Genomic DNA, 23,951 nt, shown 5'->3' on the forward strand with positions numbered 1-23,951 from the left:
AATCCACCCCAAGCCTAATTTTCGTCAGTCTCCAATCTTCTGAGGCATAACAAACAAGTTCTTACATGGAGAACAAATTCTTACATAATGAATAAGTTACATAGTGAACAGTACAAGGGCAGTCATCACAGAAGCTTTTGGTTTTGCTCATGCATTCTGAACTATAAACAGTCAGTTCAAATATGAATACTCATTTGGTTTTTATACTTGATTTATATGTGGATACCACATTTCTCTCTTTATTATTATTATTTTTAATAAAGTGCTGAAGTGGTAGGTAGATACAAGATAAAGGTAGAAAACATAGTTTAGTGTTGTAAGAGAGCAAATGTAGATGATCAGGTATGTGCCTGTAGACTATGTGTTAATCCAAGCTAGACAAGGGCAATAAAACATCCACGTATGCAGAAGATTTCTCTCAGAACGGGAGGGTGAGGTTCTAAGCCTCACCTCTGTTGATCCCCAATTTCTAACCTGATGACCCCCTGCGACTGTGCCTGTCTTAGGTTGTTCCTCCCTTGAGGAATCTTACCCATCTCTGGCTAACCAGTCATCTTCCGGGGCCATACAGGGAAATGTAAAGTTGGTAAGTGAGAGAGAAGCCTTATTGTTTGAAATGGTTAGCTTTTTATTTCTTTGCATATTTATGCCCTGTGGCTTCTATGCCCAGCATTTGTCTTGAGGTATCTTTACCACTTGGAAGAATTATGATACTCGGTAAATTTGATATGAGGCACGAATTCTATTTAAGGGTTGTAATTAGGAAGGAAGAAGAAAAGCTATAGAAGTAGCAGGCGGAAGAAAACATGGGAAGATTGGTTATTTCTTTGACATAACTTCTTGTAGAGTAACTTCAGCATGTATAGGTTTTAAGCTACTACTTAAATTGCGCACACACATTAACATAATAGGAGTATAGTTACATAACCAAAGCATATCTGTAATTACCAGCCATCTCCAGTGAAACCAAGAAAACCAGTTAGGCACCTTAGGCATCTGTGAAAACTTATCTATGATATGGTGGATATTGTCCAACTGAACTTGAACAGTCTGAGAGAAATCAGACAAATTAAAACAACCCATTCCTGGGGAATGTTCACATCCCTTATGTTCTTTTAACAGCAAATAGTCTGTAGTTGTAAGATTTTGGAGCACTACAATTTGTACTTCTCCTAATTCTTGATTGAGTTCCAACAGTATAGATCCAGTCAAATTTGTTGTTTTACTGTATGCACAGGCCAGCTTAGATATGTCCTTCCTCATTCCCATGGCAAGTCCAGGAGCTGGTGGGATGAGTGCATCTACAGCTGTAGCAGTGCGTGGATCTTTGTTGGGGTTTTTTGGTGATCATCTTCTGGCATGAGTCTTCCAGAGAGTGCTGACGTTGGAAGTTCTTTTTCATATCGTATCTTAGTTCATTTTTGGGGTAGCCCAATTAGGCTTTGATCCTCTGTATAAACACAAACAGACCCTTTGCCTACACTTTTATATGCCCTTTATACCCTTGTGTAGAACTCGTTGGAGGTTACCACACAGGAACTGCCCTTTTTTTTTTTTTTTTGCTTTGTTTTTGGTATCACTAATCTACACTTGTATGACGAATATTATGTTTACTAGGCTCTCCCCTATACCAGGTCTCCCCTATAAACCCCTTTACAGTCACTGTCCATCAGCATAGCAAAATGTTGTAGAATCCCTACTTGCCTTCTCTGTGTTGTACAGCCCTCCCTTTTCTCCTACCCCCCCATGCATGTTAATCTTAATATCCCCCTACTTCTCCCCGCCCTTATCCCTCCCTACGCCCCCATCCTCCCCTGTCCCTTTCCCTTTGGTACCTGTTAGTCCATTCTTGAGTTCTGTGATTCTGCTGCTGTTTTGTTCCTTCAGTTTTTCCTTTGTTCTTATATTCCACAGATAAGTGAAATCATTTGGTATTTCTCTTTCTCCGCTTGGCTTGTTTCACTGAGCATAGTACCCTCCAGCTCCATCCATGTTGCTGCAAATGATTGGATTTGCCCTTTTCTTATGGCTGAGTAGTATTCCATTGTGTATATGTACCACATCTTCTTTATCCATTCATCTATCGATGGACATTTAGGTTGCTTCCAATTCTTGGCTATTGTAAATAGTGCTGCAATAAACATAGGGGTGCATCTGTCTTTCTCAAACTTGATTGCTGCATTCTTAGGGTAAATTCCTAGGAGTGGAATTCCTGGGTCAAATGGTAAGTCTGTTTTGAGCATTTTGATGTACCTCCATACTGCTTTCCACAATGGTTGAACTAACTTACATTCCCACCAGCAGTGTAGGAGGGTTCCCCTTTCTCCACAGCCTCGCCAACATTTGTTGTTGTTTGTCTTTTGGATGGCAGCCATCCTTACTGGTGTGAGGTGATACCTCATTGTAGTTTTAATTTGCATTTCTCTGATAATTAGCGATGTGGAGCATCTTTTCATGTGTCTGTTGGCCATCTGTATTTCTTTTTTGGAGAACTGTCTGTTCAGTTCCTCTGCCCATTTTTTAATTGGGTTATTTGTTTTTTGTTTGTTGAGGCGTGTGAGCTCCTTATATATTCTGGATGTCAAGCCTTTATCAAATGTGTCATTTTCAAATATAATCTCCCATACTGTAGGGATCCTTCTTGTTCTATTGATGGTGTCTTTTGCTGTACAGAAGCTTTTCAGCTTAATATAGTCCCACTTACTCATTTTTGCTGTTGTTTTCCTTGCCCGGGGAGATATGTTCAAGAAGAGGTCACTCATGTTTATGTCTAAGAGGTTTTTGCCTATGTTTTCTTCCAAGAGTTTAATGGTTTCATGACTTACATTCAGGTCTTTGATCCATTTTGAGTTTACTTTTGTATATGGGGTTAGACAATGGTCCAGTTTCATTCTCCTACATGTAGCTGTCCAGTTTTGCCAGCACCACCTGTTGAAGAGACTGTCATTTCGCCATTGTATGTCCATGGCTCCTTTATCAAATATTAATTGACCATATATGTCTGGGTTAATGTCTGGATTCTCTAGTCTGTTCCATTGGTCTGTGCCTCTGCTCTTGTGCCAGTACCAAATTGTCTTGATTACTATGGCTTTATAGTAGAGCTTGAAGTTGGGGAGTGAGATCCCCCCTACTTTATTCTTCTTTCTCAGGATTGCTTTGGCTATTCGGGGTCTTTGGTGTTTCCATATGAATTTTTGAATTATTCGTTCCAGTTCATTGAAGAATGTTGCTGGTAGTTTCATAGGGATTGCATCAAATCTGTATATTGCTTTGGGCAGGATGGCCATTTTGACGATATTAATTCTTCCTAGCCACGAGCATGGGATGAGTTTCCATCTGTTAGTGTCCCCTTTAATTTCTCTTAAGAGTGACTTGTAGTTTTCAGAGTATAAGTCTTTCACTTCTTTCGTTAGGTTTATTCCTAGGTATTTTATTTTTTTTGATGCAATTGTGAATGCAGTTGTTTTCCTGATTTCTCTTTCTGTTGGTTCATTGTTAGTGTATAGGAAAGCCACAGATTTCTGTGTGTTGATTTTGTATCCTGCCACTTTGCTGTATTCCTATATCAGTTCTAGTAGTTTTGGGGTGGAGTCTTTTGGGTTTTTTATATACAGTATCATGTCATCTGCAAATAGTGACAGTTTAACAACTTCTTTACCAATCTGGATTCCTTGTATTTCTTTGTTTTGTCTGATTGCCGTGGCTAGGACTTCCAGTACTATGTTAAATAACAGTGGAGAGAGTGGGCATCCCTTTCTGGTTCCCGATCTCAGAGGAAATGCTTTCAGCTTCTCGCTGTTCAAAATAATGTTGGCTGTGTGTTTATCATAAATGGCCTTTATTATGTTGAGGTACTTGCCCTCTATTCCCATTTTGCTGAGAGTTTTTATCATGAATGGATGTTGAACTTTGTCAAATGCTTTTTCAGCATCTATGGAGATGATCATGTGGTTTTTGTCTTTCTTTTTGTTGATGTGGTGGATGATGATGATGGACTTTCGAATGTTGTACCATCCTTGCATCCCTGGGATGAATCCCACGTGGTCATTGTCTATGATTCTTTTGATGTATTTTTGAATTCGGTTTGCTAATATTTTGTTGAGTATTTTTGCATCTACGTTCATCAGGGATATTGGTCTGTAGTTTTCTTTTTTGGTTGTGTCTTTGCCTGGTTTTGGTATTAGGGTGATTGTATGTTCATGTCTTAATAGAATGAGTTTGGGAGTATCCCCTCCTCCTCTATTTTTTGGAAAACTCTAAGGAGAATGGGTATTATGTCTTCCCTGTATGTCTGATAAAATTCCGAGGTAAATCCATCTGGCCCGGGGGTTTTGTTCTTTGGTAGTTTTTTTATTACCTTTTTAATTTCATTGCTGGTAATTGGTCTGTTTAGATTTTCTGTTTTTTTCTGGATCAGTCTTGGAAGGTTGTATTTTTCTAGGAAGTTGTCCATTTCTCCTAGGTTTCCCAGCTTGTTAGCATATAGATTTTCATAGTATTCTCTAATAATTCTTTGTATTTCTGTGGGGTCTGTCGTGATTTTTCCTTTCTTGTTTCTGATACTGTTTTGTGTTGAGTCTCTTTTCTTCTTAATAAGTCTGGCTAGAGGCTTATCTATTTTGTTTATTTTCTCGAAGAACCAGCTTTTGGTTTCATTGATTTTTGCTATTGTTTTATTCTTCTCAATTTTATTTATTTCTTCTCTGATCTTTATTATGTCCCTCCTCCTGCTGACCTTAGGCCTCATCTGTTCTTCTTTTTCCAATTTCTATAATTGTGACATTAGACCATTCATTTGGGATTGCTCTTCCATTTTTAAATGTGCTTGGATTGCTATATACTTTCCTCTTAAGACTGCTTTTGCTGTGTCCCACAGAAGTTGGGGCTTAGTGTTGTTGTTGTCATTTGTTTCCATATATTGCTGGATCTCCATTTTGATTTGGTCATTGATCCATTGATTATTTAGGAGCGTGTTGTTAAGCCTCCATGTGTTTGTGAGCCTCTTTGCTTCTTTCTTTGTACAGTTTATTTCTAGTTTCATGCCTTTGTGGTCTGAAAAGTTGGTTGGTAGGATTTCAATCTTTTGGAATTTTCTGAGGCTCTTTTTGTGGCCTAGTATGTGGTCTATTCTGGAGAATGTTCCATGTGCACTTGAGAAGAATGTATATCCTGTTTCTTTTTATATGTAGAGTTCTATAGATGTCTATTAGGTCCATCTGCTCTACTGTGTTGTTCAGTGCTTCCGTGTCCTTACTTATTTTCTGCCCGGTGGATCTATCCTTTGGGGTGAGTGGTGTGTTGAAGTCTCCTAGAATGAATGCATTGCAGTCTATTTCCCCCTTTAGTTCTGTTAGTATTTGTTTCACATATGCTGGTGCTCCTGTGTTGGGTGCATATATATTTAGAATGGTTATATCTTCTTGTTGGACCGAGCCCTTTCTCATTATGTAGTGTCCTTCTTTATCTCTTGTTACTTTCTTTGTTTTGAAGTCTATTTTGTCTGATATTAGTACTGCAACCCCTGCTTTCTTCTCGCTGTTCTTTGCTTGAAATATGTTTTTCCATCCCTTGACTTTTAGCCTGTACATGTCTTTGGGTTTGAGGTGAGTTTCTTGTAAGCAGCATATAGATGGGTCTTGCTTTTTTATCCATTCTGTTACTCTGTGTCTTTTGATTGGTGCATTCAGTCCATTAACATTTAGGGTGACTATTGAAAGATATGTACTTATTGCCATTGCAGGCTTTAAATTCGTGGTTACCAAAGGTTCAAGGTTAGCCTCTTTAGTATCTTACTGCCTAACTTAGCTCGCTTTTTGAGCTGTTATATACACTGTCTGCAGATTCTTTTCTTCTCTCCCTTCTTGTTCCTCCTCCTCGATTCTTCATATGTTGGGTGTTTTGTGCTGTGCTCTTTCTAGGAGTGCTCCCATCTAGAGCAGTCCCTGTAAGATGTTCTGTAGAGGTGGTTTGTGGAAAGCAAATTCCCTCAGCTTTTGTTTGTCTGGGAATTGTTTAATCCCACCGTCATATTTGAATGATAGTCGTGCTGGATACAGTATCCTTGGTTCAAGGCCCTTCTATTTCATTGTATTAAATATATCATGCCATTCTCTTCTGGCCTGTAGGGTTTCTGTTGAGAAATCTGACGTTAGCCTGATGGGTTTCCCTTTATAGGTGACCTTTTTCTCTCTAGCTGCCTTTAACACTCTTTCCTTGTCCTTGATCTTTGCCATTTTAATTATTATGTGTCTTGGTGTTGCCCTTCTTGGATTCTTTCTGTTGGGGGTTCTGTGTATTTCCGTGGTCTGTTCGATTACTTCCTCCCCCAGTGTGGGGAAGTTTTCAGCAATTATTTCTTCTAAGATACTTTCCATCTCTTTTCCTCTCTCTTCTTCTTCTGGGACCCCTATAATGCGGATATTGTTCCTTGTGGATTGGTCACACAGTTCTCTTAATATTGTTTCATTCCTGGAGATCCTTTTGTCTCTCTCTATGTCAGCTTATATGCGTTCCTGTTCTCTGATTTCAATTCCATCAATGGCCTCTTGCATCCTATCCATTCTGCTTATAAACCCTTCCAGAGTTTGTTTCATTTCTGCGATCTCCTTTCTGGCATCTGTGATCTCCCTCCGGACTTCATCCCATTTCTCTTGCTTATTTCTCTGCATCTCTGTTAGCATATTTATGATTCTTATTTTGAATTCTTTTTCAGGAAGACTGGTTAGGTCTGTCTCCTTCTCTGGTGTTGTCTCTGTGATCTTTGTCGGCCTGTAGCTTTGCCTTTTCATGGTGATAGGAATAGTTTGCAGAGCTGGGACGAGTGACGGCTGGAAGAACTTCCTTTCTTGTTGGTTTGTGGCCCTCCTCTCCTAGGAGAACAGCGACCTCTAGTGGCTTGTGCTGCACAGCTGCGCGCAGACAGGGTTTGTGCTTCCTGCCCGGCTGCCATGGGGTTTATCTCCGCTGTTGCTGTGGGCGTGGCCTGGCTTGGGCTGCTACTCCAAAGTGGTGGAGTCGCGTTGGAGGGGGAGCGGCTGGGAGGCTATTTATCTCCGTAAGGGGCCTCCCTGCTCCCTGCAGCCCAGGGGTTAGGGTGCCCAGAGATCCCCAGATTCCCTACCTCTGGATTAAGTGTCACGCCCTGCCCCTTTAAGACTTCCAAAAAGCACCCGCCAAAACAAAACAACGACTACCAAAAAAAAAAAAAAAAAAAAAAGAAAAAAATTTTTAAATTAAAAAATAATAATAATAAATTTTTTTAATTAAAAAAAAAAATGGCCGCTCGTTTTTCTTTTTTCTCTGGCGCCAGCCTCAGGCCTCTGCTCACCGGTCTTGCTGCCTGTTTCCCTAGTTTTGGGGTCCCATCCCTTTAAGACTTCCAAAAAAAGCGCTTGCCAAAACATAACAGCAAAAAAAAAAAATGGGCGCTCGCTTTTCTGGTGTCCTCCTGCGCCAGGCCACCGGTGCCCGCTCACTGTTCTTGATGCCCTGTTTCCCTAGTATTGGGGTCCCTATCGCTTTAAGACTTCCAAAATGCACTCGCCAAAACAAAGCAGCAAAAAGAAAAAAGAAAAAAAAATTGGTCGCGCGCTTTTCTTATGTCCTCCGGCGCCTGGCCTCCAGTGCCCGCTCACTGTTCTTGCTGCCCTGTTTTCCTAGCATCCAGGGTCCCCTGGGCACGTACTGTGCGCTCTGGCCCGGATGGCGGGGGCTGGGTGTTTGGCTGTCCTGTGCTCTGTCTCCCTCCCGCTCTGCCTGTTCTTCTTCCGCAGGGAGCTGGGGGGATGGGCGCTCGGCTCCCGCCGGTCCAGGGCTTGTATCTTACCCCCTTCGCGAGGCGCTGTGTTCTCTCAGGTGCGGATGTGGTCTGGATATTGTCCTGTGTCCTCTGGTCTTTATTCTAGGAAGGGTTGTCTTTGTTATATTTTCATAGATATATGTGGTTTTGGGAGGAGATTTCCGCTGCTCTACTCACACCGCCATCTTTCCTGTCCTCTAAAGAACTTTTTAATAGTTATTCAAGTATAGTTTTTTCAGACATAACAGTAGTCATTCTATAAGTCCATAGACCAACTTTTTTTTTTTTAAGAAATGGTGAACCCAAGTTTGCCAGCTTTTAATTTTGCCAAGTAAGGATATTTTAAATGACTGATACCCAAGTAAGGATATTCTTTTAAATGACTATTTAAAAAATATTTCTGGATACAACTTAGTGTGTTTTGATCATTGTCATTCTATTTACCGTCTAAAAATAACTTCAAATGTTAATGGCCATTACTGATAATAATGATACCACTGTAAAATTTAGTCTAGTGTTACTTAAGCCAGAGAAGAAATTTTAATCAGTGAAATAGCTCCCTATTGCCTCTAGGATAAAGTCCAAATTTCTTAACATTACTAATAAAAGCCCTAGATATCTGGCCTCTGCTTGCCTTTCAACATTGCTTTCTATTTCACTAGTGGTGTGCTCTGGCCCCAGTACACTATTGAGTAGTACCTGAGATGCCGTGCCTTTCCTTACTTTTGGGCATTTCTTTAGTGATCCCTCTGTTTTGTCAGTTTAATGTACAATGCAAGAGAAGGGGAATTGTAAAAGACTGTTTCCTGTCCTAATAGGGGTTACAGCTTCCTGGTAGAGACAATGTTTTTACCTTTACTTATCATTTTATAATTCACCTTTGAGGCAGACAGTACTGTAGTTAATAGTTTATGTTGTTATTTTTGCTTTTTGTTTTCTTTTTACAGATGAAAACAAAAAGTATGATCTTCTTAAGGTCATACAAGCAGAAGAGGTTGGTAGAGGCCAGAACTCAGGTCTAGGGTTTTTTTGTTTTGCTTTGTTTTTAATTTAAATAATATGTTCTTTTTAATTCCTGTGCATTCATAGACTCAGCAAAAATTTATTGCATGCCTACTATGGTAGGCAACATTTTAAGAATACAGAGATGACAAAGGTGTTACATTTTTTTCCTAAGGGTGTATAGTGTACAGAAAAGGTAATATATTATTATAATACAGTGTTATTTGTGGTATGCACAGATTACCAAACAGTTGAGTCAAGAGAGGCCTTTTGTGGGAGGTGAATCCTAAGCTGAATTTTCTCAAAGTATGTATTTGAAATAGCTATGAGTAGCACAAGCAAAGTAAAAAATTAATGTAGCAAATAGTTAATACTACATAGAAATGCTGAAGAGATAACTAATAAAGCACTGAATAGTTTGCTAGGGATCAATGTACTAAATGGGATTGTTGGGGGAGCATTGTGTATTTTCCTCGGTCCTTGTCCCCACCGCAACAAAGAATTGAAGGGCAGAGACACAGTAGTGAAGCAGAGTAAGTTTTATTTAAACTTACTTAAAGGGAGAAAAAGTGCAGTAGACAACCTCAGTGAGAGGTGCGCTCTGAAAGGTTGGGGAAAGGGTAGATTAAAAGGCTACACACTTAGAAAGTGCAGGCAACCTCAGAGAGAGGAGTGCCGGGAAAGGTTGGGAGTTCCCCTTTTAAGGATTCTTTAAGAATATGTCTTAAGGACTTGTTAAGTGGTCTTGAATACTTACAATTAACTTAATAACACAAGCAGCTTCCTGCCCTGATTTCTCCAGAGTCTTGGTCTGGGAGCATAGCAAACAAGGCTGTCTGCCCAGCCCCCAAGGTGGGCTGAGTTATTGTCTGTTTGCTAAAGAGTAAGTTACAAATCTTCGTTACAAATCTTCTTAACTTCTTGGGTACTAAAATACAATCTTTAAGGTGGACTCCCTCCTGCCTTTTACTATGTTGTTTAAGGCTGGGCCTGCATGATAAATTAGTTGCCTAGTTTACAAACTACTTGATTAGGGCCGGAAAGAGAAAAAAAATAGCATTTAGGTAAAGTTAAAAAATAAGCTGGACCTGTATGATTAACATAATAAAGACAGGCTCTACAGAGGTACCCTCCTTTATCTGGGGAATAGGCAAACATTCCAGGCCAAGTTGCTCATGGCTTTTGAGCTTTAATTGATTAACTCTGGGTCTTTTTAGTGGACTTCCCTGGCTTTTTTCTCTTTCCACTCTGCTCATATCTGTTTTCCTGCCTAACAGGATGAAACATTAATGTATAGAATTTCCTGGAAAGACTAATTCATTTAGTAGAAAATATTGAAGGACTTATTTAGAGAATATAGAAACGTCTTGGAGAGAAAGGAACTATTACACTTTGAGAAAAGTCAATTTACCAGTTTATGTGTATTAATCCTGTTATAGAATACATGTTCAGTGACCTTATATTTACTCGTAAGGCCCAGTTCAAATGTTACCTCATCTTAATGCTTTTCCTGATCTCTTCTAGACATAATTAATTGCTATCTAATCTGTGCTACCATAATACAGTACTTTGTATATATTTCTGCCCGATCTTATGTAACCATTTGTTTATGTGCTTCCTTTCCCTCTGGAGTTTGAATTATTTGAAGGCAGGAATTCTGTCCTATTGATAATCGAATTCATTTTGTATGATCATTATGTCATTGGCATCAGATAAATGTAGAAATAAAGATAGATAAGTAATTTGATTCTAAATACTTGTCTCTATCTTAAATGAATTCTGGCCCCCAAATATATTATTTTAATGTATTTGATAAGGTCCCCTACAGCAGTGCTTCAACTTATGCTTTCTTTTCTATTTTGCTCCCTTTGTATTCCCTCTGCAATGGACATTCTGTTCCCTAAACATGTACTTAGCTCCTTGATTCCATTTCTTTATTCCTGAATTCTTTCCTTGGCCTTCCTATCCAGTCCTTTTATAAGACCTCCTCAAGTGCTAACTGTTCCAAGAATCTTTTCCTGAATACCTTGCCAGTATGCTCTCTTCTCTTTATAAATTACCTTATAGATGAACTTGTACCTCTCTTAGGCCACATTTACTATATGTTATTCAGTATATGGTGAGTTTTCTTGTGCCACTACCCTCTCCGTCCCCCATTTAGATTATGAACTTTCTGAGGGCAGGGGCTTTTGTAGTTCCTACAGAGTTGCTTTGGATGTAATGGACAGTCCATAAATGTAAGATAAATTCTAAAATGTAAGGTAAATTTCAACTGAAATAAGCAGGCGACGGGAGGCAACAAAGGGCCAGTCAGTTTATTTGAGCGCAATTCCCGGGTGATGTTCTCTGGTCTGGGTATTACAGGCCGGGGAAGTCACACTCGTTCAGGGAGGTGGGGGCTTATAAGGGGTTAGGAGGGGGAGGAGTGGGCAAGCTATCCTAGGGGGCGTGGAGAGGTATGATTGGCTAAAGGTGACATAATAGACAACTAGAAACTTTTTTTCCATCCAAGAGAGAGGAGGCTGACATCTGGGTCTTAGATGACACATCAAAAGGATGGAATTCAGGAAGAGCTGTCCCTTTTCCATATAAGGCACAGACCTTGGGGTCTGGTCTGTTCTCCTTTTATGGTATCTCTCTGTTCTGTTTGCATGTCCTTGTTTTTCCTTCCTCCAGCCTAACAATAAGTATTTTCTTAATTAAATAATAAGTTAAAATTAGATTGATACCATGTTTTTATAAAGTTTAATGGTACAGACATGTACTAGAATGAGTTAAGACAATAGCTATTAAAGACGAACTTAAATGAGCGTTATGTTAGTTGTAGAATAAACTTTCAGAAATTTGGTTGCATTAGATTTTATGGACATTTTTTTCATAGTTCACCTTTCGTCTCTATTTTTGTAACTAAAGTTGACTACTTACATATATCTTGTCACATAAGAAATGTGTATCTTAGTATAGTATTGGTGTCTATATTCCTTTTCTTTATCATTAGATGTTCCTCCTCTGTACTAACTTTTAAGAAAGCACAAATAACGTGCATTGTAGTGGTATACTTGTCTATATCCTCCTTCAGAGGTCAGTTATTTTTCATCATCTTAGTGTCTGGAAGTTTTCTATCAATAAATGTTTATTGGAGGAATAAATAGCAACATTGTTTTCTTAATTCAAATTTCTACTTCTGCCCATATTTTAGGTAAGCCTCAGGTTACATAAATATAGAGAACACTCTTCTTTAGGTCTAATCTACCATAACATACAAAAATTCAAAGAATATACCAGTTCTCTCCTGTGTGGAATATAACTGCTCTGCTATATATCATAAACTTACTTCCTAAACAGTCTTCTAAAAATTATTTAACTACTTTTTAAGAATAAAATACACATAAGCCTATAGTAAATAAGTATAAATTCAGGGTGTTTTACATTCATATTTTAAGTTCAAAGTAATACATTCTAAATATTCAACAAATTGCTTTAATCAGTTCTAGGATGCATATTCTTTCCACTTTTAATATCTCTAAAATTGGGATATGTGTCAATCACTGTTTGCCAGGTGGCTGTCATGGAGCAATTGTCATTGCCTGTGCATTTGCAGACTTAGAGATGCTCACATTGCCTTTAGTTGGGCTATGTACATTAGTACTATACGTGTTTAATTATCATTTAAAATGCCTTTAAAAAGATATACTGTGTTTCAGCATTTAACCAAAAAGTTACTGATTATGCAGAGAAGCATAGAAACAGTGTACAGAGCATAAATTTAATATTAATGAAGCAAATGTTTGTTGAAATGACAGAATTCCACGTTTTCTTGCAGAGCAACAAGTGTTTTATGGATCAGAGTGCCTCAAGTCAGAAGAAATGATTAAATCCTTTGGAATAAGTCTAAGTCTAAAAATGTTTTACATAGTTATTTCATTAATTTAAAATAAAAAATTTGAAGTGGTGTGTCCTTGCTTAATTTGCAGCATTTTTTTCTTCATATTATATCGACTAATGATGTACTTTACATTTGATGATACTGGATTCAGTAACTTCCATGGTATTTCTTTTTATGTTCCTTGATAAATAATCATATATCCATATAAAAACGTAAGAAATTGCTTTCTTGATTAATGGTTTGGGTAGTCATAGATGCGCTTCCTATTCTAAAGTCTGAAGTTGAATTTGTTCTAGGGAAGTGATTTAACCACCTTATTTTTTTGACTTAATGGTTTTGTTTAGTTCAGAACACAGCCCTCTATCTGCTTGGTATCGCAGTTATAAAGGCTGGGAAAATAATTTTTTCTTTATTTCTGTATTTTACTTTTTCTAAAATCATATATGTGTTAAAACACTTAGCTACCGATGTCATTAGTAGTAAGTTAATTTCTAGTTAAAAATTAATATACAATTAGGTGGTTTTTATGTCTCAGAATTTTTCAGAAATATTTCTGCATTTAAATAGAATATACTTTGTTTAGAAAATTTATTTTTCCTAAAATGGACCTCCCAAAATAGAAGTTCTGAAAAATCTTCTTAGGCCTGTGTTAATTTTTAAATAAACTAATACTTAGAAAAGCAGGAACCCTCTTTTGTGATTTCTGTTCAAGACAGTTGGGGGTGGGGCACAGAACCATAAACATTTGTTAAAATGTTTGTTACAGTAATACAAGCCTGGAAAAAAATTGGCCAGCTATTTTTGCATATTAGTAACCTATTAGATCCTTTCCACACATAAATTTTTTTGTGTGTGTATATACTCGTGCTTATAAATAGTATTTTCTTGAGGCTATTTGAAAACTTAATTATTGCTTAGCTCAAGCTACTGTTTGTTTCTGCCTCAGCTTTATTATCAGTACACATTTACACAGTTTAGTAAATAAAATAAGCAACATATGTATTTCAAATGATTTAGGGAGATATGCTTCAGCACAGAATAATGACTGTATAACTGTACAAAGGTGCTTGCTTTTACTGCACAGATGTTTAAATCAGTTGGTTGCTGGGAGGGCTTATCTAATGTGGTAGATGAGCAAAAGGACCATGGTAGCAATATGTTGGGACATTCATTCCCAACATACCACATGTCTGTTTTCTGTCAGATAACTAGATGGCTAACTGTTCTCTTTTTGGGCCAGCTTGTCATGACCTCATATTCTTCTTGATGCATTTTCACATATACCGTATGAAGTAATAGATTTATCTGTTCAAGAGTCTAGAACAGAAGATCATGACACTTATCAGAGGACTTTAAGGCAGCTATCTTAACAAGACATAACTTTGAAGTGTAATACATCTGTTTTATACAAGCCACAGCTTCTGGGGAGTGATGGCCACTTCTTGGTATGGGAGACAGTGTGGCATACCATTCTCAAGTTTACTTTACATTCTGTCATCCTAATATATGAACTTCAAAACAAATGAAAGAAATTGCCTTCATTTTAAATCCATATAGTCATGTCCTCTGCACCAGCACTTTTTTTCCTTGTGGAGAATATTAGCTATTTGCATTGAGTTACCCTACCAAAAAGTACAATACACTGAGATTTTGTTTTTAAGTTATATGTAAGCTTTGTTTGTAGAACTTTGATGAATACTCATTATTAAGCTTTAATTGCTTTTCTTATTTCTCTAGGATTCCGACACTTCATGACATGTCATTATCTAGAGCAATAATGACCGTTGACCTGTTTTGGATTAGTTGATGACCTTTGGAAATGATCCAGTAATACCTATTACAAAGAAGCTGAGTGTACTCTATTTGGAGTGAACAGCCCAGATTGTTCCTGAATTTTCCAAGATGACAGATCCAATGATGGACTTTTTTGATGATGCCAATCTTTTTGGTGAAACCTTAGAAGGTTTGTCAGATGATGCGTTTGTACAACCAGGACCTGTTTCACTAGTCGATGAATTAAACTTGGGTGCAGAATTTGAACCTTTGCACATAGACTCACTGAACCATGTTCAAGGTACTCCAACGCATCAGAAAATGACTGATTATGAGCAGTTAAATCAGTTTGATTCAATGAAATTTCATCCAGTTAATCAGTCTTTTGGTAGCCCAGCTGAACATGTGTTATCTCCACACCCTCAGTTTAATTGTTCTCCAGTCCACCCCCAAAACCAACCCAATGGTTTGTTTCCAGATGTAGGAGATGGTAGTCCAATGTGGGGCCATCAGACAGCTACTAGCATTTCAAATCAAAATAGGTCTCCTTTTCACCAACAAGGACATTCTCACTCTATGCATCACAATAAAAGCTTTGTGGCACACCATGATTTTGCCTCATTTCAGGCCAATGAACAACAAACACAGTGCACTTCACTTCACTCACAACAAAACCGAAATAATCTTAACCCAGGGCATAGTTCTCTAGGCCAGTCTAAAAATTTTATGGATGTCAATGTTTCTGGTCCACACAGAGTCAGTGTTAACCACCCGCCACAAATTTCTAATGCATCTACTTCACAACAGTCTCTTTCGAGGCAGCAATTTTCGCAGACGCCAAATCCTTCAGTACACTTCCTCAAGTGTGGCAGTCATCAGGAAGGAAATTTTAATGGACCTTCTCCAAATATGACTTCTTGTTCTGTCAGTAATTCACAGCAGTTTTCTTCCCACTATTCCTTTTCCAGTAATCATGTATCACCAAACAGTCTCCTCCAGCCCTCTGCAGTTCTTGGACCTAATCATACAAATCAGACTTTACCTGATTTTCCTGGAAGTAGTTCCTTTTCACTTCGTAGGGGAATGAAGCAAGAATCCACTCAGCCTATGCTAAATCCCAATACGTCACTCAATTCAAATAATTTCCAAATGTTGCATTCATCACATCCTCAGGGTAATTACAGCAATTCAAAATTATCTCCTGTGCACATGAACTTTCCAGGTCCTGTTGATTCAGGAAGCCAAATGGGCCATTTCAGTGATCATGTAGAAACTAATGGCTTTTCATCTTTAGAAGAGAATTTACTTCATCAGGTAGAATCTCAAACTGAGCCATTCACAGGACTTGATCCAGAGGACCTCCTTCAGGAGGATCTCCTGCCCCAATTTGATGAGTCAACATTTGGGCAAGATAATTCAAGTCATGTTTTAGATCATGACCTTGATCGGCAGTTTACTTCGCATCTTGTAACGCGGCCTTCTGATTTGGCTCAAACTCAGTTACATGGTCAGGCTCGGACTTGGCATTCATCACTTCCTAATCATCAACATTTACATGACAGAAATCGCCTGTACTTACAGAGACAGGTATGTATCTTATTTTGGTGTTTTGATAGGGTCAGCTTTTACTCCTTGAGTTAATTTTACATGAGACATTCAAGATTTTCAGCAATTCTGTTAATATGTATATTTGGGCATAGGTTTCCATTGGTTTTATATTGTGGAAATGATTCATTGATGCGCCCAAAGCAGTAGACTATTTCTATATTTAGAAAACTGTTAGTTTTTAAGAACTTCTTTGTAACTTTGAATTTTGATTGTCTTTAAAAGATCTATTATCAAAAGCAAAAACTTAACTAAGGGAAACAATAGGAACATTTTTTGCAAATATGATGAGCATAGGGTTAGTATTGCTCTAAAAAGCTCATATAAATTGATAGATTTAAGATCTTAGTTGATAACTAGATAAAGCATATGAGCTGAAATTCACAAAAGATGAAATTGAATTTGTAAACACAACATTCAGAATAATATGCAACCTTAATGATTGAATTTGCAGTGTGGTTTCCTGTTTACCTGTTAGGAAAAAAATTTTAATATTAATGGTGGCAAATTTATGGTGAAATTGGAGCTCACATAGCTTTGTTAATTGATACAAATATATTGGAAAACAATTTGGTCGTGGTATTTTGGGATATAAAAATACTTCATTATAGTAATCCCCAAATAGCAAAAGTAATATATCCAAAAATATTTATATTATTTTATCTATAAGGGACAACTGGAAAGAGTGTAATTTGTTATCATACCCATGACAGACTGTTATAGGCATTGAAAAGACCTGAAGATTAACACTGGGAATATGTTACTGATGGAAAAAGCATAATTCAAAATTATGATCACAGTAAAATGATTAACAGTTTGGGCTTTGGTATCAGACTACTTGGGTTTTAGCTCTTTGCTCCTGTTACATATTAGATGTTTGGCTTTTAGCTAGTTATATAATTTTTGTTATATACCTAATAGGCTATATTAGGTATCTACCTAATAGGGCTTTGGTAAAGATGAAAAGAGTTATAACGTAAAAGTGCTTAGAACTGTGCCTAGGGTATAGTAAGCACTTAATAAACATTATTGTAATTAAGTTTTTTTTCATAGCAGTATGAAAATATGTTTAGGGTAGTATAATTAATTGTACTTTGCTCTGTGTTCTTTTCATGTAAAATACTACTTTTATAACAAAAAATGTATTTAATGTAATATCTTGCATTTTTCTGAAATCTTATTAAATTAAGGATTTATAAAATGCTTCAATACCTTGGTTACCTGTGAGATTTGGTAGACAATGAAATATACCATAGTTCTTGAAGTTAAATATTTAGGGACCATTTTTTCATTTCAAAGTCTTGAAATGTTTGAAAAAGATAAAATCTTTATCTTTTATTTGGGTTGATTTTAGTTCTGTTTCAAATATTATTTTCAGTATTTCTTTTGAAACGTCTAAGTTGATTTTAAGATACTTTAAGGCATTTGTAAACCTTCCCCTCCCCTTCTTGTGGTCTGCATAGAATGTTATGATTTTGCTCCCTCTACTGGAAGATCACGTATCTTAATTAGAAGGACCCTAGGAAAAACATCTGATTTGAACCGAGGGTCATCTATTTACTTTATAGGTGAATTTCTGACTAGTTTGACTAATCATTTTGTCTAGTATATAATTGAAGTTATGAAGTCTGAAGTTTGTTAACATTACTTTTCTGAATTTTATTTTTCTAAGGCTTTGTCATCATTTTAGTTTTGTTTTTAATTCATGTTTTTACTAAGCATGTTCTGTTGGCTTTACAAAGCAGTAAAGACTCCCTTTTATAGATTTGAAATGAATGGAAGGTAATTATAAATAAGTAGTTCCTAATATTACCAAATGGGTAGTACTAGCTGAGAGAAATTGTTTTCCAGTCCATTGTAAGCAACTTTTAATAAATCATATTCTATATTGATAAACTCATCAGGCTTTATTTAAATCTACTCACTTTTTTGTCTGAGTTTGTTTTGTTTTGCCAACCTGTTCTTTTTGTGACATGTTCAAGTGCTGATAAAGGGCAATCTGAAATACTTCTTTGAAAGTTCTCAAGTTTCCTATTATTTCTTACTGTTAAGAGTAATATTCTGGAATTGCTGTTTGTGGGGATGAAGAATAGAGATGGATTGGTAGAGAAGATAGGGGATTGATATTATGATTATGACTATTATGGATTGCTTATAGATTTTATATATACTGAGTTATGTCACTCTAAATAGGTGAAACTCAAATGATTTCATATGTGTAATTTATAACAAATTTTGACAGCTTAAAAGTTTTTTGCCTATGTAATTTTGACATGTTCCAGATTGTTTTGTAACTACATAGCCAAAATGCTATATTAATAAGGAATTCTTACATTATTATGGTGTATTCCTAGGTTGTATAGAAAGAAATTTTTTCTTAGGTTTTTATAACTCTTAATTGCAATAATTTCCTTTTTGACTATTGGTAAATATGTATAGAAGCTAAGAGATTAAAAAATGATTAAGTGACGTAATTTTGTTTATTAAAAATAAGGTACATTTTGTTGTAGTCAAAACAAGATACCTTTTATCTCCTGTGAAAATCCTCATTGGCACTCTATTTAGGACTCTAGAAAGCTTCAGTGAGAATGTTGGCTGTATAAAGAATATTTCTAAGCCTTGCTTTTTCTTATTCCCCAACTGAGGGTGGGATGGTTGTGGGTATAATTTCAAATGTCTTAAAGTAAGCAACCTGGAGTCTGTGTCAGTCTTTAAAAACAGTGCTGATGACATTTCTTATATACATAATTGACTCTAGAATTTTATCACTTAAACAATAGAAAAAAAGGTGAGAAGCTACAGCAAGTATTTCTAAATGTAAGCACTTGCAGAAAACGTCATAGAAAAAATACTATTTTATTTTCATCTCTCATTAGAGCAAAGGAGTTGTGAGAGAGTACTATACATTTTTTATTCTCATGACAAAACTTTCTCCTATTTTGTAACAAAACCTTTCATTTTTGTCTTTGTTCAAATTGAAATAACATGGAGCATTGCATGGTCTCACAATGTAAATTAAATTTAATGTAAAAGTTCTCTAACAGTGAAAAATATATGGGATAGCTGAAATAGCAGGCAGCAGAAAATAGAATTTTAGGATGTACATAATTATACAAAATTCCATGTTGTCTTTTGTGTTCTGATAAATTTATTACTTTACTTACTACCTTGAATTTTGTTTTACTTTTTTCCTGAAGGTAGAGAAACTTACATTACTTATAAGCTTTAAAAATTAAGAAAACAGACAGGTTTGAACAGCCTATGTAAAGCACATTTTAAAATACTGGATTTTTTCTCATTAAAACAATTAATACATGGTTAGTATTTAAAAATTGGAACATATAGAAAACAAACACTTGAAAATTAACTTACCTGCAATAATACTACCAAAAGATACTTCTGTTGACATTTTGTTGTATAAGTTTCCAGTGACATCTGTTGTCTGTCTGTCCCCTGTCCTCCACTTACATATTTTTACATTTTTAAGAAACAAAATTTGGATCATATAGTTTATGCTGTTTGGCAACTTGCTTTTTTAACCTGATTAACATATTATAGACATCTTTCATTATCATTAAACATTTTTCTGAAAATGAATTTGAATGGCGGAATAGTTTGCCATTGTAAGGTTGCTAAAGTATCATATAAAACTAAGGTTGTAATGGAGCTCTGGAAAAATTTGAATCAAGGTAGTTAAAATATCTATTTTTATTGCATATATTGCCATAATATTCAATTTAAAGTAGGTGCATACTAGCAGCAAAAATTATAATAACACATAGCACTGACCTTGTGCCAAGCACTGTTCTAAATGCTTAACTTAGTTAACACACTTAAAATAATCCTGTTATTTGGATACAGTTATTTCTTTCAATTTCCATGGGAGGAAATTGAGGTACAGAGAAGTTAAGTGATATACTCAAAGTCACACAGCCAGTGTGGAGAAAGCCAGTGGCCATTCTGGATTCAAATAGAATTTGACTCCATTATATGTAGTCTTGACCACTTTCACTTTACTTCAGAGTGTGTTAGTGCATTGTAATATATAACAATAAAATACTGTACTAAATGATTTCTCCTTACACTGAGGGCCCTTCCATCCCCCACCTTCAAAAATTTACTGTTGAGGCAAAAACTTGCTTTAGAACCTTTAAGTGGACAAGACCGTGTATCTCATATTTTCTGGCTTTTTTGGCAAATAGTTTGTCCATTACCAGAGGACAAAACAACCCCTAAACAAAAAAAGTAAACTGAAATAGCTATTGCTTCCAAAAATGTTTTGGACATTCTTTTCTAAGATTGTGTGTTTAAGATGATAGCAAATGCCCTAAAGGTAAACCTAATCATTATCTTTAAACATCTGAAGGACTTTAGAGGTCAGAGTTAGTTCTACTAAGTGGAAGTCACAGAAAAGCATTTATCGTATAGATAGAAAGATGTTTGGAATGAAGCTCTTTGACTTTAAGTAAATGGAATGGTTCAGAAGTGTCACAGATGGAATTCCTATAGTGGGTGGAAAGGATTAAATTGGTAGGTTCTTTTCAACTCTAAAGATTCTGTGGTTGTAATTTGGGGTTTCATTGTAGGACATATCATTCATATTGCCTATTTAAGTCCCTGGGAGGCAGTTACAAATAATGAAAAAAAGTAAAGAAATATGGCAAGGTCTGTGCTATTCAATAATATTAGGGAATTTATTATAGATGAATAAATTTTCCAGATAGTTGAAATGTATTCTATTAAGCATCAAAACCTTTAATTAGATGTCTCTTTTTTTCCCAGAGGGTGATGGTGATGGTAGTAGAATGTTCAGTTAGGAAAGGATAAAATCTTAGATTTTGTAGGGAGGTCTTGTATGTTCAAATTAGTAATGCTATTGCTGCACTTCCACGAATTACGCTCACTAAGTAAGAATCTATTAGAATACATTAAGTATTTGAAAATTGCCTTAAGCATAAACACAGCTAACTTTGTGTTTAAGTAAAATTATTACTAAAAAGAGGAAAACATATGTAAAACTACAGCAAGGGATTTGCTCTACTTTGCTCATACCCACTGAACCAGGAGGATCCCAAACTCATAGCTAGTTTTTGTTTTACAGTGGTAAATTTTCCTAAGACAAAAAAACCCAGATACCTGAACAGTTAAAAGACTTGTCACTCCACTTATGCTCTAGAGAAAAAGAAGAGAAAAAACTACCTAATATGAGATTGCCCCCTTTGAATAATTAAAACTCTTATAATGTGCTATCCCTCTATTTCTCAATAATTTAAATCATTATGCATTTGGCATGCCATTGCTTTTGAGAAATCTCACAATTCTTAGTTGTCTAAGCCAAAACACAAAATAGCAATTCTGTAGAGAAATGTCCCTTTTGTGTTTTTCAATTAAAATGGACTATTTTTTAGTTTTGACATTTGTCAAATCTTCTAGATTAAAATGCTTTATTTGAACTGGGAAGTTTGTAGAATGTTAGTTAGCTCAAAAATACGGTCTTAAGTATTAAACTGTGTACTATGTTATAGAAGAGTAGAGCTCTGTGCTTCCCGCCAGGAATCAAAGTAACCGAAACTCCAGTAGTTCAGAGGAGCTCTAAGGCTGTTGTCCTCTAACATGCATACTTAAGGGTGAGAGGCGAACAGGAAGTGAATTCTTGGGGTGGGGAAGAGGCAGCTAGCTGTTGGTGAGAAATTTGTGGATTAGTGCAGTATGTGAAGAGCCTGAGATTCAAGCCAAACTTCAAAGTAGGTCTAACAGAACTTTGTTGCATTTAATTTTATTGATGAGATGCACTCCCAAATACCTTAGAATTACTCAGTCATTTACTTATCATTATTAATGTCTGTAATTGAAAATAAAGTGTTAGGGGTTACTAAGCTCTCCAACTTGATTCCTATTATGATAAAATTAATACAGAGTTGTTTTGAAATACTTAAATACAGGTGATCAGGTAGGTTTCTTTGCTTGGGTATTGGACTGAAATGATTTTAAATTAAGGAAATATTTTAATACAACATGGTATGGAAATGATAGCATAATATGGAAATATTTATGGGAAGAGAAGGTGTATTATTAGAAAGCTTGGACTGTGGTTTTCAGTTAAATCTGGTAATTTGCTGTGGTCAACTATGCAAACAATACCTTACACATTTGTTATATAAGCAATACCTTATAAATTATGAGAGGAGGACATCTTTAAGTAAGGTTTTTTTCCTAATGAATTTATATTTCTGTACTTTAAAACAGTAGAAGTTTATATTGACCAGTTTATGAAAAAAGAATTTTAAAGCTGCATAAGATTTTACTCTATCCTCATAAAAAGTACTGAAGTGGTCTTGCTTCCTTGCTGTCACAAAACTAATTAGCAGATTCCTTTTGTAGTGTAAACTATAGTGTTTGTTGTTTGTTTTCCTGGCCTTTTGTATTTTTTTATTTACGTATAGTTGACATACAAATTATGTTGGTTTCAAGTGTACAACATAGTGATTTTAGGGTGATCAGAAATAAAAGTGATACCACACTATGGTCAGACACTTTCATTTAATGTGGTATGTTGTAAAATCCAGTTATAACCAAGTTTGGTTATCTCAAAATTGAAAAATATATATTCATTAGGAAATGAAAGTATATATTCATGAAATGAAAATGAAAAATTCATATTCATTTTGTTTTGGTATATGTAGTTTTAATGTGTATTAAGTTTTTAACTCTATCTTTAGTGTTAAAAAATACACCCTAATTGTATTTATTATATATACAAATTGTATATCTGTGAATGACTAAATTTATATAACATCTGTTTTGGAAATGTTACATTTTTACTTCTTTTATTTGTTAAGTGTTTACTAGATGTTTACCAGGCATAAGAGATTATACTGGGCAGTGAGGTTGCAAAAATGAATAAGATACTGTCCTTTGCCTTTGAAGAACTCAAACTGAAAATGAAGTTATACTTTCCCCTATTGATCTATATTGTAATTTCAGATTTGTTTTAATTTTTGATTCAATCTCAGTTGACAGTAGTTTCCAGCACTTTCCCTTAGCCTTCCAGCTAAGTGATTTGGAGTGAGTGATTTACAAACAAAAATTAATTTTCTGGACCCATCCTATTTAAAGAAAGTGCTCCCCTAAGTTCCTTAATTAGTTCTGCTTCATGATGTTTTGGCAATCTGTAAGTATTTGATTCTTCATATACATACTATAATTTGTTAATTGCTTGTAATAACTGTTTGGGTCCAGTTGCTTTTGTAAAGGCAGAGTCAAGAAAGGTCCTTTTCTTTTAAGCTTTTAATCTACTTAAATTTATTATATTATAAACGATTGCAAAATTATTATAAAACTGTGTCATGTGACTCAACTTGGAGCACTATTTTCTTCTCTCAAAAAACACTAGTTACTGGGAGATATGTTATACTACAAGATTGTATTGCTAGATAAATTTTCTTTTTTTTCCCTAAATACCTCAAATGAAAGTGAGATACTTAGGACTAATTTTTTTAAAATTAATATGGTAAACATTGAGTGTAGTTAGAGATAGAAATAGTAGTGACACTTGCATAGTATATTTAAAAAATGGTTTTACTTACATTATCTGAGTCTTTTAATAATCACCTAGGGTATATATTAGTTGGTATTCTTTCTGAGAATTTACAGATCAGGTATTTGAGGATTTAAGAGGGAAAGTCTAAAATCAAATAGCTACTAATTGTTTAGCAGAAACTTGGTTCTAAATTCACTGTTTCGTACCACACCAAACTGCCTTTCATCGACAGCAACAGAAACAATGTTCATTGAGCTGTATCAGGTACTCTGCTATGTATAGAGACCTCTAAGGCTAGGTCTGCAAATCTTTATTTTTGTTATTTTGCAAGAAAAAAGATAATCCAA

The 23,951-nt window shown here is 35.7% G+C and overlaps 1 protein-coding gene across 7 annotated transcripts in view; it reads left to right on the forward strand.

Moving 5' to 3' along the window:
• Window positions 1-23,951, forward strand: part of LOC118926497 (chromodomain-helicase-DNA-binding protein 9) — a 293,397-nt gene that overhangs the window by 79,569 nt on the left and 189,877 nt on the right. For all 7 annotated transcript variants that reach the window (XM_057493237.1, XM_057493239.1, XM_057493238.1 and 4 more), the window contains exon 2: window positions 14,424-16,046. In XM_057493237.1, the coding sequence (XP_057349220.1) occupies window positions 14,589-16,046 (1,458 nt within the window). In that variant the 5' untranslated portion in view covers window positions 14,424-14,588. The remainder of the gene's footprint in view (window positions 1-14,423; window positions 16,047-23,951) is intronic.

Source organism: Manis pentadactyla, chromosome 15 (assembly GCF_030020395.1).
Source record: "Manis pentadactyla isolate mManPen7 chromosome 15, mManPen7.hap1, whole genome shotgun sequence".
NCBI lineage: Eukaryota > Metazoa > Chordata > Mammalia > Pholidota > Manidae > Manis > Manis pentadactyla.